Source organism: Syngnathus floridae, chromosome 10 (genome assembly GCF_059516105.1).
Source record: "Syngnathus floridae isolate MCC-2025c chromosome 10, RoL_Sflo_1.0, whole genome shotgun sequence".
In the NCBI taxonomy this organism is placed as follows: Eukaryota; Metazoa; Chordata; class Actinopteri; order Syngnathiformes; family Syngnathidae; genus Syngnathus; species Syngnathus floridae.
The window spans coordinates 13,067,725-13,079,137 of record NC_142422.1 but is presented as its reverse complement, the minus strand read 5'-3'; the positions used below and the strand labels follow the sequence as shown (position 1 = coordinate 13,079,137).

Sequence of the window (11,413 nt, the reverse complement as noted above, 5' to 3'; positions counted from 1 at the left end):
TACACAAGGAACAACTTGTTGCACATCTCGAATCCAAGATATTTTACAGCAGTAGAATTGCTGCAATAAATCCAAAGTGCAAAGTACAAACATTCAAGATGAACCAGAAAAAAAGTATGGGTGTTTTAATGTATTTTAAAATGTCTTTTAAAAATGACATTGGTGTAAAATGTCGCACTGTGAAATTGGTTGGCAGACAAGTGTTATGAATATTTCTCATAACAATTGTTAGGGGTTTAACGTCTATTTAGCCCTTCAAGCTGTTGTAGCGCTCCCTGGTGTATGTATCTATTGCGACATCAGGCTGACTTTCGTTTCCCATCATTGCGCACCTCTGGGAAAATTCCGACCATGTTGCACCATATCCTATGGTTTGTTGTGAAAATGAAGGTGTGGCTAATCGTCGAAAAGGGTTTCTTAGCTTACAAAAGACTGTTGAAACTCCACAACCTCAAATTGTCCACACGGGGAGAAGATGGTCGCCGTATACGTCATTTTGCTGCTGCTGCTGGTACTGAATGGTAAGATAACATCTTCACCCCCAAAAATGTATATATTGTTACATTTACATTGTAACATACGTATATTGTAACATTAACATTGTAACATATATTGTAACATTAACATTGTAACACTGTGGCTCAGTGAGTTTTTTAATCTTATTATTTAGAATTAATGTGTATTTTTGCAGCTTTAATAGTATTGCGTAGTATATTATTATTATTATCAAGGTGGCATGGTGGCGTACTGGTTAGCACGTCAGCCTCACAGTTCAGAGGGTACGGATTCGATTCAACCTCCTGCCCTCCTTGTGTTGAGTTTGAATGTTGTCCCCGTGCCAGCGTGGGTTTTCTTCGGGCACTATAGTTTCCTCCCACATCCCAAAAAGATGCCTGATTGAGCACTCCCAATTGCCCGTAGGTGAGTGCGAGTGAAGATGTTTGTTTGTCTCTGTGTGGCCTGCGATTGGCCAGCAACTGGTTCAGGGTGTCCCTGCCTACTGCCAGATGACTGCTGGGATAGGCTAAGGTAGGTGAGGATAGGGATAGACTTCACAATGCCCACGATGCTCACAATGTGGGGACAAGCGTTACAGAAAATGGATGGATGGATAATTATCAAGTCTAACAGGCCTCTCCATCTTTTATCCCTGTCATGCAGGTGGACCGGTATCAGGCTTCAAATTGCAAATTGGTTGGAGTGGTAGAGTGAGCGCCGGGTCCAGCACCACATTCACGTGTTCGTCCAACTGCTTGGCAAACTGCACCTACTCCTGGTCTCTGTTCAACCTCACGTTCAATGGGAGCACGCTCACCTGGACGCCGGATGGACTGCACCCGTCGGTGACACTGCAGTGCACCGTGCAAAAAAATACGGGAGATTCCAGCACCACCAAGACCATTTTGGAAATTAAAAGTAATTGCAGTACAGCATGTCTAATGCCACTCCCGCATATATAAGCATATCTATACCAGCCATACCTATTACATTTGCAGATCCAGTGTCAGTGCAAGTCAGTCCACCCGGTGCTGTTCCGTCTCTGAACCGGCCCGTGGACCTCGTCTGCCACATTAATGGACTCCCAGCTCCCACCCTCTCTGCGTTGCCGGTGGTCTGGTACAAAGATGGGCAGAAGGTGGTGTGGCGAGATCATATGCACCTGCTCCACAACACTACGATCCATTTTGACTCACTGCTGCCATCTGACGCTGGATTCTACATGTGTGAGACCATACTGAAGCAGACTCGGGTTTTCAGTCTGGGCTACCTGCTAAGCGGTAAGTACATTGAGAGCCCAAACTCTTTATAGCCATCGTTTCGGTTTTTTAATCTTGTTTTTGGCAGATGATGCTGGTTGGAACGTCAGCATCAGCGGGCCCGACAAGGTGTTTGCGGGACAAATGTGCTCGTTCACCTGCTCGATGAAGTGCACCTTGAACGTGGACTGCACCGTGAGGTGGCCATTCGAGGGCGGTTTTCCCCTGGGAAGTTACTTTTCCGTGCATGAAAACCAGCTCTGGTGGATTCCCACTGTGCCGGGAACCTTCCAAAATTTCACCTGCCTTGTGGAGAACGTCGCAGCGGGACGCTCAGCCAAGGCCACCAAGATGGTGGAAGTAAAAGGTAGCTGCTGCTGGCCATTGGTTGTGAATTAGTGTTACACGAGCTCAGATATTGTTCAACTGAGGGGAATAATAATTTTATTTCTTCTCCTCTGCAGGTATTCCTCTCTCTGGATCCATACAGCTCACTGGATTGTCCACTTTGATTTTCGGCCTGGCTCTACTATCAATGACTTTCTAACATCTGACAGAGCTACTTTAATATTGATTGTTGACTTCTTACATTCACTTATTCTCTATATCATGAAATAATTTATGAACAGTGCAAAGATTGAGGAACATTTACTTTTTAAACTCAATACTATAATTTCCTTGAGTGTAAAGAATTCAACAGTATAAATCAGGCATGTCCAAAGTCCGGCCCGCGGGCCAAATCCGGCCCCTGGTCAGATTTCATACGGCTCGCAGCTACAGTCTTATAATGTATTATTTATGGCCCGCCTGCACTGTCAAAACGGAAACAAAAAATCATGAAACTTGAAACTGTAATTCATCCTATTACCAAAAGTTGGCAACACCATCCCTCTCTGCTCATTTCCGCCATGGCGACTGCAAAGAAAACGAGTCAAGTTGATATTGAAGGCCGTCGCTGTCAAGAGAAATGGGAATTACAATACTTCTTCACTGAAAATCAAGGTAATTGTGTTTGTCTAATTTGTAAAGAGAAAGTTGTCTTATTTAAGGATTTCAACCTAAAGAGACACTAGAGTCTAATATATTAGACGAAACATGCTAACACATACGATAAGCTAACAGGGAGTGACCGAGCTGCAAAAGTGAAGCAGCTCCAAGCTGAACTGGCATCACAACAGCGATTCTTCATGCAGGGCTGTGAGTCAAAAGGAAATCAAAAGTAAATATTACTTAATATTAAATAATTTGAAGTGGCCATGGTACTGTTGATGTTATGAACCTGTAGACGTGACACAAACTATTACTTTCTCAAAAATATTGTAAATGACAAGAGCAAAATTCACTTCTTTTAAGTTTTAATAATAACAGACAACTTTGCATTACTTATAGCGCCTGTTTAAAATGTTCATGAGGCAAAAATAATTTTAAAGTCATGTAAATTTAAGGTATCATTAAGGTCATACAGTTTGTTCGATGTTATCTGACTCTTCAGATGTGAATGAAAGGCAGAATTTGTGTTTTTAGAGTTGTTCACATCTGCCTGAGTGTCTTGTATTTGGGTATTTTGTCATTTAAAAAATAAAGACAGTTGGGACAATGAAATTTGTTTTATAACAGTGTGCATTTGCATGAAATTTTTGTTGTTAAGAAATGTCTGAAAAAACTATTGGCCTCCGGGCCCCTTCACTTTATCAAATCTGGCCCTCCTTGCAAAAAGTTTGGATACCCCTGGTGTAACTCATAATGTACATTTTTCCCAGCATGCTTGTTTTGGCCACCGGGAGGCAGTATAACACAGTCATGCAGACACAAAAGAACAGCACTTCTACTTGTTCAGTGCGTCACTCAGTAAGCTGCTGTAATATGAGCCGTTTTTCATTGAGGGTAAAAAAAAAAATCTGTTAGTATTGTTATATTATTTGTCTACATGTGTCGAAAAGCGTATCAATGCACATAAACACAGGATAAAGTGCTGCCTTCCCGAGAGAAAAGGACTGCATGGTTTTCGGGCCCCCACCACCACCACGGTTTTGGCGCACTTCCGCGAATAGAAGCTACCTATTAGTCGTCATGGCAACAAAACCCGGACTGGCCATTGTTCTTGCAGCGTATGGGTCGAAATGCGGGCTGGCTTATTTGCATTGAACTGTTTTACGATTTACAATTGGCATGACTGATGGCGCACGTTGCCGATAAAGCGCCAGTGTGGATGTAGGTTTGTTTGACTGGATGACAACCTTTGACCGGTTCGTGTTATTGATTCACCCCAAGCTTAATGGAAGCCATTGTGACGTACATCGGAAAATTTCAATGACTATCCTTCCCCTCTCTGACTCGTATTTTTTTTTTTACACACATGTGAAATAGATGTGTGTGAATCACACAAAGCAAACATGAGGGTGACAAAGGTCTCCGGTGTGTTTTGACGCATTATTGGGCCCCTCACATCTTGCTGTATTTGCTTTTAGATTATCTACCCCTGTCATGTATGGATATAAGTCAGACAATCATTATGTTACTCTTACAATGATCATAACCAAAACATTGTTAAGTGCTGTAACTATTTGAAAACTATCAGCTCAAATGAAGTACCCTTCTCAAAAATGTGCTTTTGTATACGAATGAATGACATGTTTATGATTGTGTCGTACACCTAATAGTAGGCCCCACCCAGAGACGCGCGGTCAGAGAAGGCAATGGAGGCCGTTCCTCCCCTGCCATCATGAAAAGGGGAAAAAACAAATACAATTGTTTTTATTGTAAAGTCATTTTCCTTTTAATTTCAGTAGTTTTGTATCATTTTGAACCAAAATCATTGAATTTTTATAGTTATGTTAAAACCGAAGACGAGTCGTTCAGAGGAGGCAACTTCCTGTCTTGCCTCCTCTGAGGATTGCGTAATCACACGGCTACCTATGTTGACAGGCTATGCAGTTAGACTGAACTGCTGTTTGTCTCTATGTCGCTGTTTAAGTGTTCAAGCACTGTGGCTATATTAACTAATTTCCGTAGTTACGCTGATGTATATCATATCTAATGTTTTTTGTCATCTGTCTGTAACGTCGTGTTTCTTTAGATTAACAAAACGGCTTTGAAAAGAGACCCAACGGAGGCAACGAAAAGAAGTTTTCCAGCCTTATGGCAGGAAGCGCTAGTGACCCCGAGATGCTTCATGCGCCCACCTGTAGAATAAGTGATCTCCAGTTCAAATTTACAGTGAACAACTGAGGAGCAGTCGTCCATTTATTTTGTTTTACATTCGTTTTTTTGTTTTTGTTTTTACATTTCGTTTTCAATGGAGGATAACATATTCAAACGCTAACAATTTTCAACTATATGGATTTTCGGTCGAAGCAGGAGGTCATCAGTAAAGGAAGAGCAACTCCGGAGTTAAAAGGTTTGATTCGGACAACGGGACTTCGGAGCAAAACCTTTTCAAACGGAGTGGTACGCATGATCGAAAACAAGTTTTTGATTCCATGTGCTCTATTGAGTGTTTTTATGTGCGAAGACTGCTGATATGGGATTTTAATTAAGATAGTTCAAATTAAATAATGAATAAGCTACTCTAGAGCAGCGTTCCCCAACCATTTTTGTGACACGGTTAGATGTCGGACAAATTTTACCGAGGGGAAGGGGTGACGTCAGTGCCTCCCCAGTCATGAACCTCACCGCACGTCACTGGCCCCACCCACACGGGATTTTAAGACACCAAACAATGAAAATAACCCGGCAGCAGGTGCAAATTACAACACCGATGTCAAGAACAGTCCGTCGTGTTTCTTTTTCTGAGATTTACACACACCATTTTCAATTACAATAAATAAATCAAAGAGCCATTTCTTCATTCTCTCATCTGGCCAAAAATCTTCTTCCTGGTGTTGCGCAAATCTGAAACAAGTCACCTATCGATATCATGTCTGCCAAAGTTTTTCAACAATAATGACAAGAAGCTGGCGTCTTAATTGGACCTGCACGGAAAAGGCCATAGAAGCCTGAACAAACAGCATCCCCGGCTGGGCCCCCTTCAGTCTCACTGCACACAACATAGCCCTTGTCATCATTTGTCATGTGTAGAACTTCACCCAAGATGGCAAACAAAGATGGAACACAGAAGCCACCTGCAGATAAGAAGCAGCATATTTGAGGAGATGGGGGTGGACATATATAACACTGGCAAAACAGAGGTGGTGGTCGACACCTCAAAATGGAGAGAGGACAGGTTGCTGTGCTGCTGCTGCTGCTTTCAATACAAGCTGATGCTGAAGTGGTGATTGTGCAGTGGTTCGGGTTGAGCATTCTTTTTCTTCACCCCCACCAGGACCTTCGGCCGTGCAGGTCCTCCCGTCCTCCAACCCGGCAGCAGCCGGCGACACCCTGACGCTCTCGCTCTGGCCAGCTGCCGACCTAAAGGGTGGCAACTGGGCGATGGGCGGCTCCCTCATCCTGACCTGGCTCGGGGACCAGCAGGCAGTTTTCCCTAACCACAGCGGCAGGGCGGCGGTGAATGTCCGCACAGCCGCCCTCACCCTCAGCTCACTCACCTTGGAGGACTCGGGAGTGTACGCCGTGCACAGCAGCAATCCCCCGCTAAGGGCCAACGCCTCCATTACGGTGCTGGGTGAGACACTGTATCGTGGATCATCTTACAGAACAACAAATGTGAGCATTCAGAGTCAGTTTATTTGCCATTTGTGGAAAACCACATTGGAAAACAGTTTGCGAGAGCTCAAAAAATACACTTATGACAAGAACAATAGACAACCAATAAGCAGATAAATAGACAATCAATAGACAGATACAATAGATAGAATAAAAAGGACCTTTTGCCCCCATGGATAGGCTGACAGTCACATTAGAAAAATACAATTCATATAGAAAAAGGGCATATTAGAAAAGTGCTAACTGGAAGGTGCCCACCACTGGTGCCTGCAGGAGCATAATGCAAGTAACACAAACTAAAAAAAAAAAATAATTGTGCAGCTTTAGTTTGTTCAGGCTGCGCACAGCCCTAGGGAAAAAACTTTTTGCATACCGAGAGGTAGAGAATTTTATTGCACGATACCGCCTGCCTGACAGAAGAAGAACAAAAAAAGCAGAGGCAGGATGAGTGGGGTCAGTTAAACAGAGGAACGAAACATAAGCCTGGACCTGTAAATGATTTCCGGATCTGGCAGGTCAGCACCGGTGTTCTTACGAGCAAAACGGACTATTCTTCTCGGACATTTCTGATTGCGTATGGTCAGGTTTCCAAACCACACTGCAAGTGAGGAGGTGAGAACACAATCATAAGAATTTGATCAAATCCGGCAGTTAGAAGTGAATTCCTTAAGTTTATGCAGAAAAATAAAGCCGTTGAAGAGATTTTTTAACAATGATGCTCGTGTTAAGATGCCAGCTGAGATCACTGATAGTAACACCAAGAAATTTAAAATTACGCACCATCTCGACCTTTTCACTTTTAATAGTGAGAGGGAGATGGGACAACCTTATTCCTACGAAAGTCAAACACAATTTCCTTTGTGTAAGAGGCATTTAAAAGCAAATTATTGTTCACTCCACTTGATTAAGTTCTCTACCTCTAGTCTATACAGTGGAGCGTCGGTTTTCAATGACAATCAGTTCCAGAAGGCTGTTCGAGAACTGAATCGTTCGAATTCCAAATCATGTTTTCGCATTACAAATTATGCAAAAAATATAATCCGTTCCGAGCAAAAAAAGAAAAGGAAAAACGACTTTTTTAAGCATTTTTTTCATCTGCGCATTTTGGTCCGATCGCGCAACAGCAGCGCACCGCCGAACGCGCAACCATAGCGCGTCGTCGACCGTGCAACTGCACCGCGCTGGTCGCATTATTGTGACAGAGCCGTCGCTGAAATTTAGAAAATATTTTTAAAGTCCTGATGTACTTTCCAGAATTTAAGTGGACCTCAGTGCGCAGGGACCTTAATTCTATCCGACCACGCAACTGGACCGCGCTGGTCGCATTATTGTGACAGAGCAGTCGCTAAAATTTAGAAATTATTTTTAAAGTCCTGATGTACTTTCCAAAATTTAAGTGGAACTCAGTGCGCAGGGAGCTTAATTTGGTCCGATTCTGCAACCGCAGTGCGCTGGGCGCTCACTGTTGCATTGCTTTAGGACCGTCTTTGTGTTTTAGGATGGCTTCACTGCTCCCACTTGTTTCCTTTGGAGGCATGATTAGAGTTGATGCAATCCTCAGAGTAACGAGAATGTAATAACGAATGGAGTCAGTTGGCCTGCGGATCCTCTCGGCTTATCTCACGAGGTTCGACAACCGAATTTCGTCCGACATTCGAAGCAAAAAATTCTCGAATTTTTGGTTCGAATACCGATTTGTTCGAGAACCGGGACATTTTAAAACCGAGGCTCCACTGTAGTTTGATTCGTCATCTGAATGTAAAACATAAAAATCTATTTTTTTTAAATATCTAAATGAAATCTATTGGCGCAGGCAGGAGATTCTGGCCTTGGTCTTATTACTGCTTGGAGAAGAAGTCTTTGCTCTTCTGGACGTCAGGTTTGATGGTATCACTTCCCGGATGGTAGTATCTTCAGCGTATTTTACTATCAGATTATTCTGGAAAGAGGCAGTGCAGTCATATGTACATAAAGAAAACAACAAAGATTTAAGGATACAGCCTTGTGGTGAGCCAGTACTTAAGACAAGTTTGTCAGACACACAGTCCCCAATTCTGACCCTTTGAGGTCTCAACGTTAGAAAATTAAAAATCCACTCACATACAGCATCACACAAACCAAGACGCTGGAGTTTGCATTTGTTAGATGTCATTCACCAATTTTTGTTTGCTTTGACTTCTGGGATGTGAGCACCGTGTGGTGCCAGGCAACTCAGTAGCAACAGCTTTCCATCGTAAGATGTCCCTAAGCAAGATTGACATAAGGACTTCAAGTATTTCAATGTTTGGATTGACAACAAGGAAACTGGGTTTTTGTTGTTGTTGTTTTTTCGAGTCAGTGAAACCTTGTGTATGTGTGTTTTGGCTCAGCTGAGACTTTCTGTCGCTACGCATAATGGCATCAGCTCCTGTCTGACTTGTCCTGTGTCATTACGCTCTATTTGGAGTATCATAATCATCATCATGAGCCAAATTCTCAAACACAGTAAACTAGACTTTCCCAGGAACCAAAGAGAAGATCCGCCAGCTTTTACACCAAGCTCATGTGGATGGAAATAGGGCCCTTTATGTTTGATAGGATCTTCTTTTTCAAACACGAAGACAATGTACAACAAAAAAAGAGAAAATCTTCTCTATTGTCCATTTGTGTCCTGCCCAGAGCCAGTTTTGAACGTGACACTGGGGACCAAGCAAAGCCGCCCGCTGGAGTCGTCCCCAGTGGCGCTGACATGCTCCGTCTCCTCGGGATCCTCGCCATCTTTCCTGTGGTTCAACGGGAGCTCGGTGGTGACGGCCCACCACAGGGTGGCGCTCTCCGAAGGGAATTCCACTCTGACCATCCTCAACGTGAGTCGCTATGACGGAGGCCCCTTTAGGTGCTTTGCGTTTAACCCCGTCAGCAATGGCACCAGCAAGCCCTTCGTCTTCACCGTCATCTGTAAGCGACACCCTTTAAACGTAAACCATGAAAGTGAGCGCAGCCGGCTTTAAAATTCTTCTCCTCAGACGGCCCGGACAACGTGGCTTTGACGGTCAACGATTAGCACGCTGCCGCCGCTTCCTTTGCGAGTGGGAGCAACCTGACCGTACGCTGCTCGGCCCAGTCCGGTCCGCCGGCTCTACTCCACTGGGCTTTCGAGGGCCGCTTTCTAAACACCACGGGCCCATCGTTGGAACTTGTCCACGTTAACCAGGAGCAGAGCGGACCTTATTCTTGTCTGGCCTTCAACAATGAGACCAACAGGAGCAACAACATCACTGAAGACATCCTCATAACTAGTTAGTGGTGTCATACTGGATATGTACATATGTGCGACGAGTGGTACATGTGCTCCTCTAGTGGCCCATGAAAGAATTGCTGAATTAAAGTGTTAACTTTTTATTTTTAAGGTGCTAATAGCATTCTAGATATGGTGCCCATAATGTGTGCTTTGTCTCAGAGTCCTACGCAACATCGTTGAAGCTGCACGTGTGGCTCCTTCCCGTGATGCCGTGGTTCGGATGCCTCCTGTCCGACGTGTGACCTTACCAATCACAAAATGTAACGATCTAGCAGTTTAAGATTTGCTTAACTATACACTCAACGTCAGGGACGTAATCTGATCCGTGATTCAGAACCCTCTTGCTACTATCATGTAATAATGATCATGCCTCCCCGGTTCTTATTGGCTCAAGTTATGTTGTTGAGACGTTTCAATGGGTGTTTGTCCCAGGGGTGTCAAGTGGCCTGGCAAAGACACTATGGTGCTGTACAAGCAAAGGAGGAGAAGACTGAAACAATGACTGCTTGTCTGTTCACAGATGCTGGCAGCCCCTGAAGAAGCACATGTGTGCACGCATGTACAATATCTGTGTGAATCTGCAGTGTCCAGACTTCAAATACAATTTGACACAGCCAACTTTGTCATTTTTTCCTGTGACATTGGCTGCTAATAGATAATGCTACGAATAAGTCACCGACAAGGGTGGGCGAACTCGATTTTTTGACTCATTTTGCAGGGGGCTCATTTAAAGTTCTTGATGAAAATAAAAGCTGGAGGAATTATATCTTGGTGATTTACTATATGGCAATGATTACTGATTTACTATCACCATTTTGGACAGCCCTGAGGCATAAGCTGTCATCAACAATGTAGGCTTTGTTCCATTTCAGTTCTATTCTAATGTTTGCTCATTATATCATATTGTTTGCCTTCATTTCATGTGATGTAACGTGTTCGTGATAATAAAATATTTGTCCGGTGGACACGAGCTATTGAACGTGTACAGAAAGTACTTGGCGCCAGCACAAACATGTCAGACGGGTGAGGGTGGATCAAGTGTAAACACCAAGCAGTTTCGTTTCAGTTTCAAATGCCACGGTGCGGAAGAGGCCCACATGTCCCCTATGGATCAGACTATAATAATATTTTGAATCGCAGTAACGTCATCATGCAAAATGATTCATCATATTTCCACTGACTGCTGACCTGCCATCCTCAATGTCACAAATAAAAGACATTTGATGTTTATGTGTGCATAAAAGACACTTGTCTTTGCTTTTGGGTGGTTTTGTGAACGCAGTAACCAAAGCGGATTTGTTCGATGTAAATTTATGGTCCAGTGGCGCACGAGTCGAGCGACGACCGGCTTACTCCAGTTTGGGCTTGGGCCAATGCAAGGGTACGTATGGACAAACAAGCACGCATGACCAATTTCGGTTCTTCATGCATGTATTTGGAGGGCCCAAAATTCCAAAGCGCTAAGGAAAGGGTTCCCCAGAAACGCCACCACTGAACTTATCGCAAACAAATTTGAAAGAAAACCGCCTCGACGAAATTGCATCTTTGCTAGTTAAACACTAACACACTGTTAGCAAAAGGTATTTTTTTTGTGTGTTTGCCCAACTGAAATTGTCTGACCTCAAACTGTTCATGATGCAACAAATATTTCTGTGTTTGTAAAACATGGAGGCGATGTTGCTCAAGCTCAAACGTCCTTATCTTAGGAGCAACA

General features: G+C 43.6%; 2 protein-coding genes and 1 long non-coding RNA gene across 5 annotated transcripts; 2 read left to right on the top strand and 1 right to left on the bottom strand.

The window, feature by feature from the left end:
• The first annotated feature begins 304 nt into the window (after window positions 1–304).
• Window positions 305–3,359, top strand: LOC148392589 (basement membrane-specific heparan sulfate proteoglycan core protein-like). The gene is made up of 5 exons (XM_088387264.1): window positions 305–521; window positions 1,162–1,416; window positions 1,497–1,778; window positions 1,846–2,124; window positions 2,222–3,359. The coding sequence occupies exons 1-5, from the start codon at window positions 476–478 to the stop codon at window positions 2,302–2,304; spliced, it is 945 nt and encodes a 314-aa protein (XP_088243390.1). The 5' UTR covers window positions 305–475; the 3' UTR covers window positions 2,305–3,359.
• Window positions 2,594–10,673, top strand: LOC148392587 (cell adhesion molecule CEACAM2-like). Of its 3 annotated transcripts, XR_015860874.1 has the most exons (6): window positions 2,594–2,759; window positions 6,079–6,378; window positions 9,078–9,356; window positions 9,425–9,697; window positions 9,859–9,959; window positions 10,220–10,673. XR_015860874.1 is itself a non-coding variant. In XM_088387265.1 (4 exons), exons 1-4 carry the CDS (start codon window positions 2,594–2,596, stop codon window positions 9,460–9,462), a joined length of 783 nt encoding a protein of 260 aa, XP_088243391.1. In that variant the 3' UTR covers window positions 9,463–10,673. The 3 variants fall into 3 exon arrangements, 1 of the variants encoding a protein (XP_088243391.1); XR_015860873.1 differs by having other exon boundaries at window positions 9,859–10,673; XM_088387265.1 differs by having other exon boundaries at window positions 9,425–10,673.
• Window positions 4,802–8,659, bottom strand: LOC148392588 (uncharacterized). Its single transcript, XR_015860876.1, has 5 exons — window positions 8,520–8,659; window positions 6,793–7,017; window positions 6,302–6,402; window positions 5,959–6,237; window positions 4,802–5,878 (listed from the first exon to the last, which is right to left on the bottom strand). It is a non-coding gene; the product is annotated as an uncharacterized LOC148392588 (long non-coding RNA).
• Window positions 10,674–11,413: the final 740 nt, after the last annotated feature.

Bases quoted from the DNA above. Each gene is read 5' to 3' on its own strand.
- LOC148392587 (XM_088387265.1), top strand. From the start codon at position 2,594: ATGAAACTTGAAACTGTAATTCATCCTATTACCAAAAGTTGGCAACAC. The intron at 2,760-6,078 runs GTAATTGTGTTT...CACCCCCACCAG, and splicing joins CTTCTTCACTGAAAATCAAG to GACCTTCGGCCGTGCAGGTC. The intron at 6,379-9,077 runs GTGAGACACTGT...TGTCCTGCCCAG, and splicing joins CGCCTCCATTACGGTGCTGG to AGCCAGTTTTGAACGTGACA.
- LOC148392589 (XM_088387264.1), top strand. From the start codon at position 476: ATGGTCGCCGTATACGTCATTTTGCTGCTGCTGCTGGTACTGAATG. The intron at 522-1,161 runs GTAAGATAACAT...CCTGTCATGCAG, and splicing joins GCTGCTGCTGGTACTGAATG to GTGGACCGGTATCAGGCTTC. The intron at 2,125-2,221 runs GTAGCTGCTGCT...TCTCCTCTGCAG, and splicing joins CAAGATGGTGGAAGTAAAAG to GTATTCCTCTCTCTGGATCC.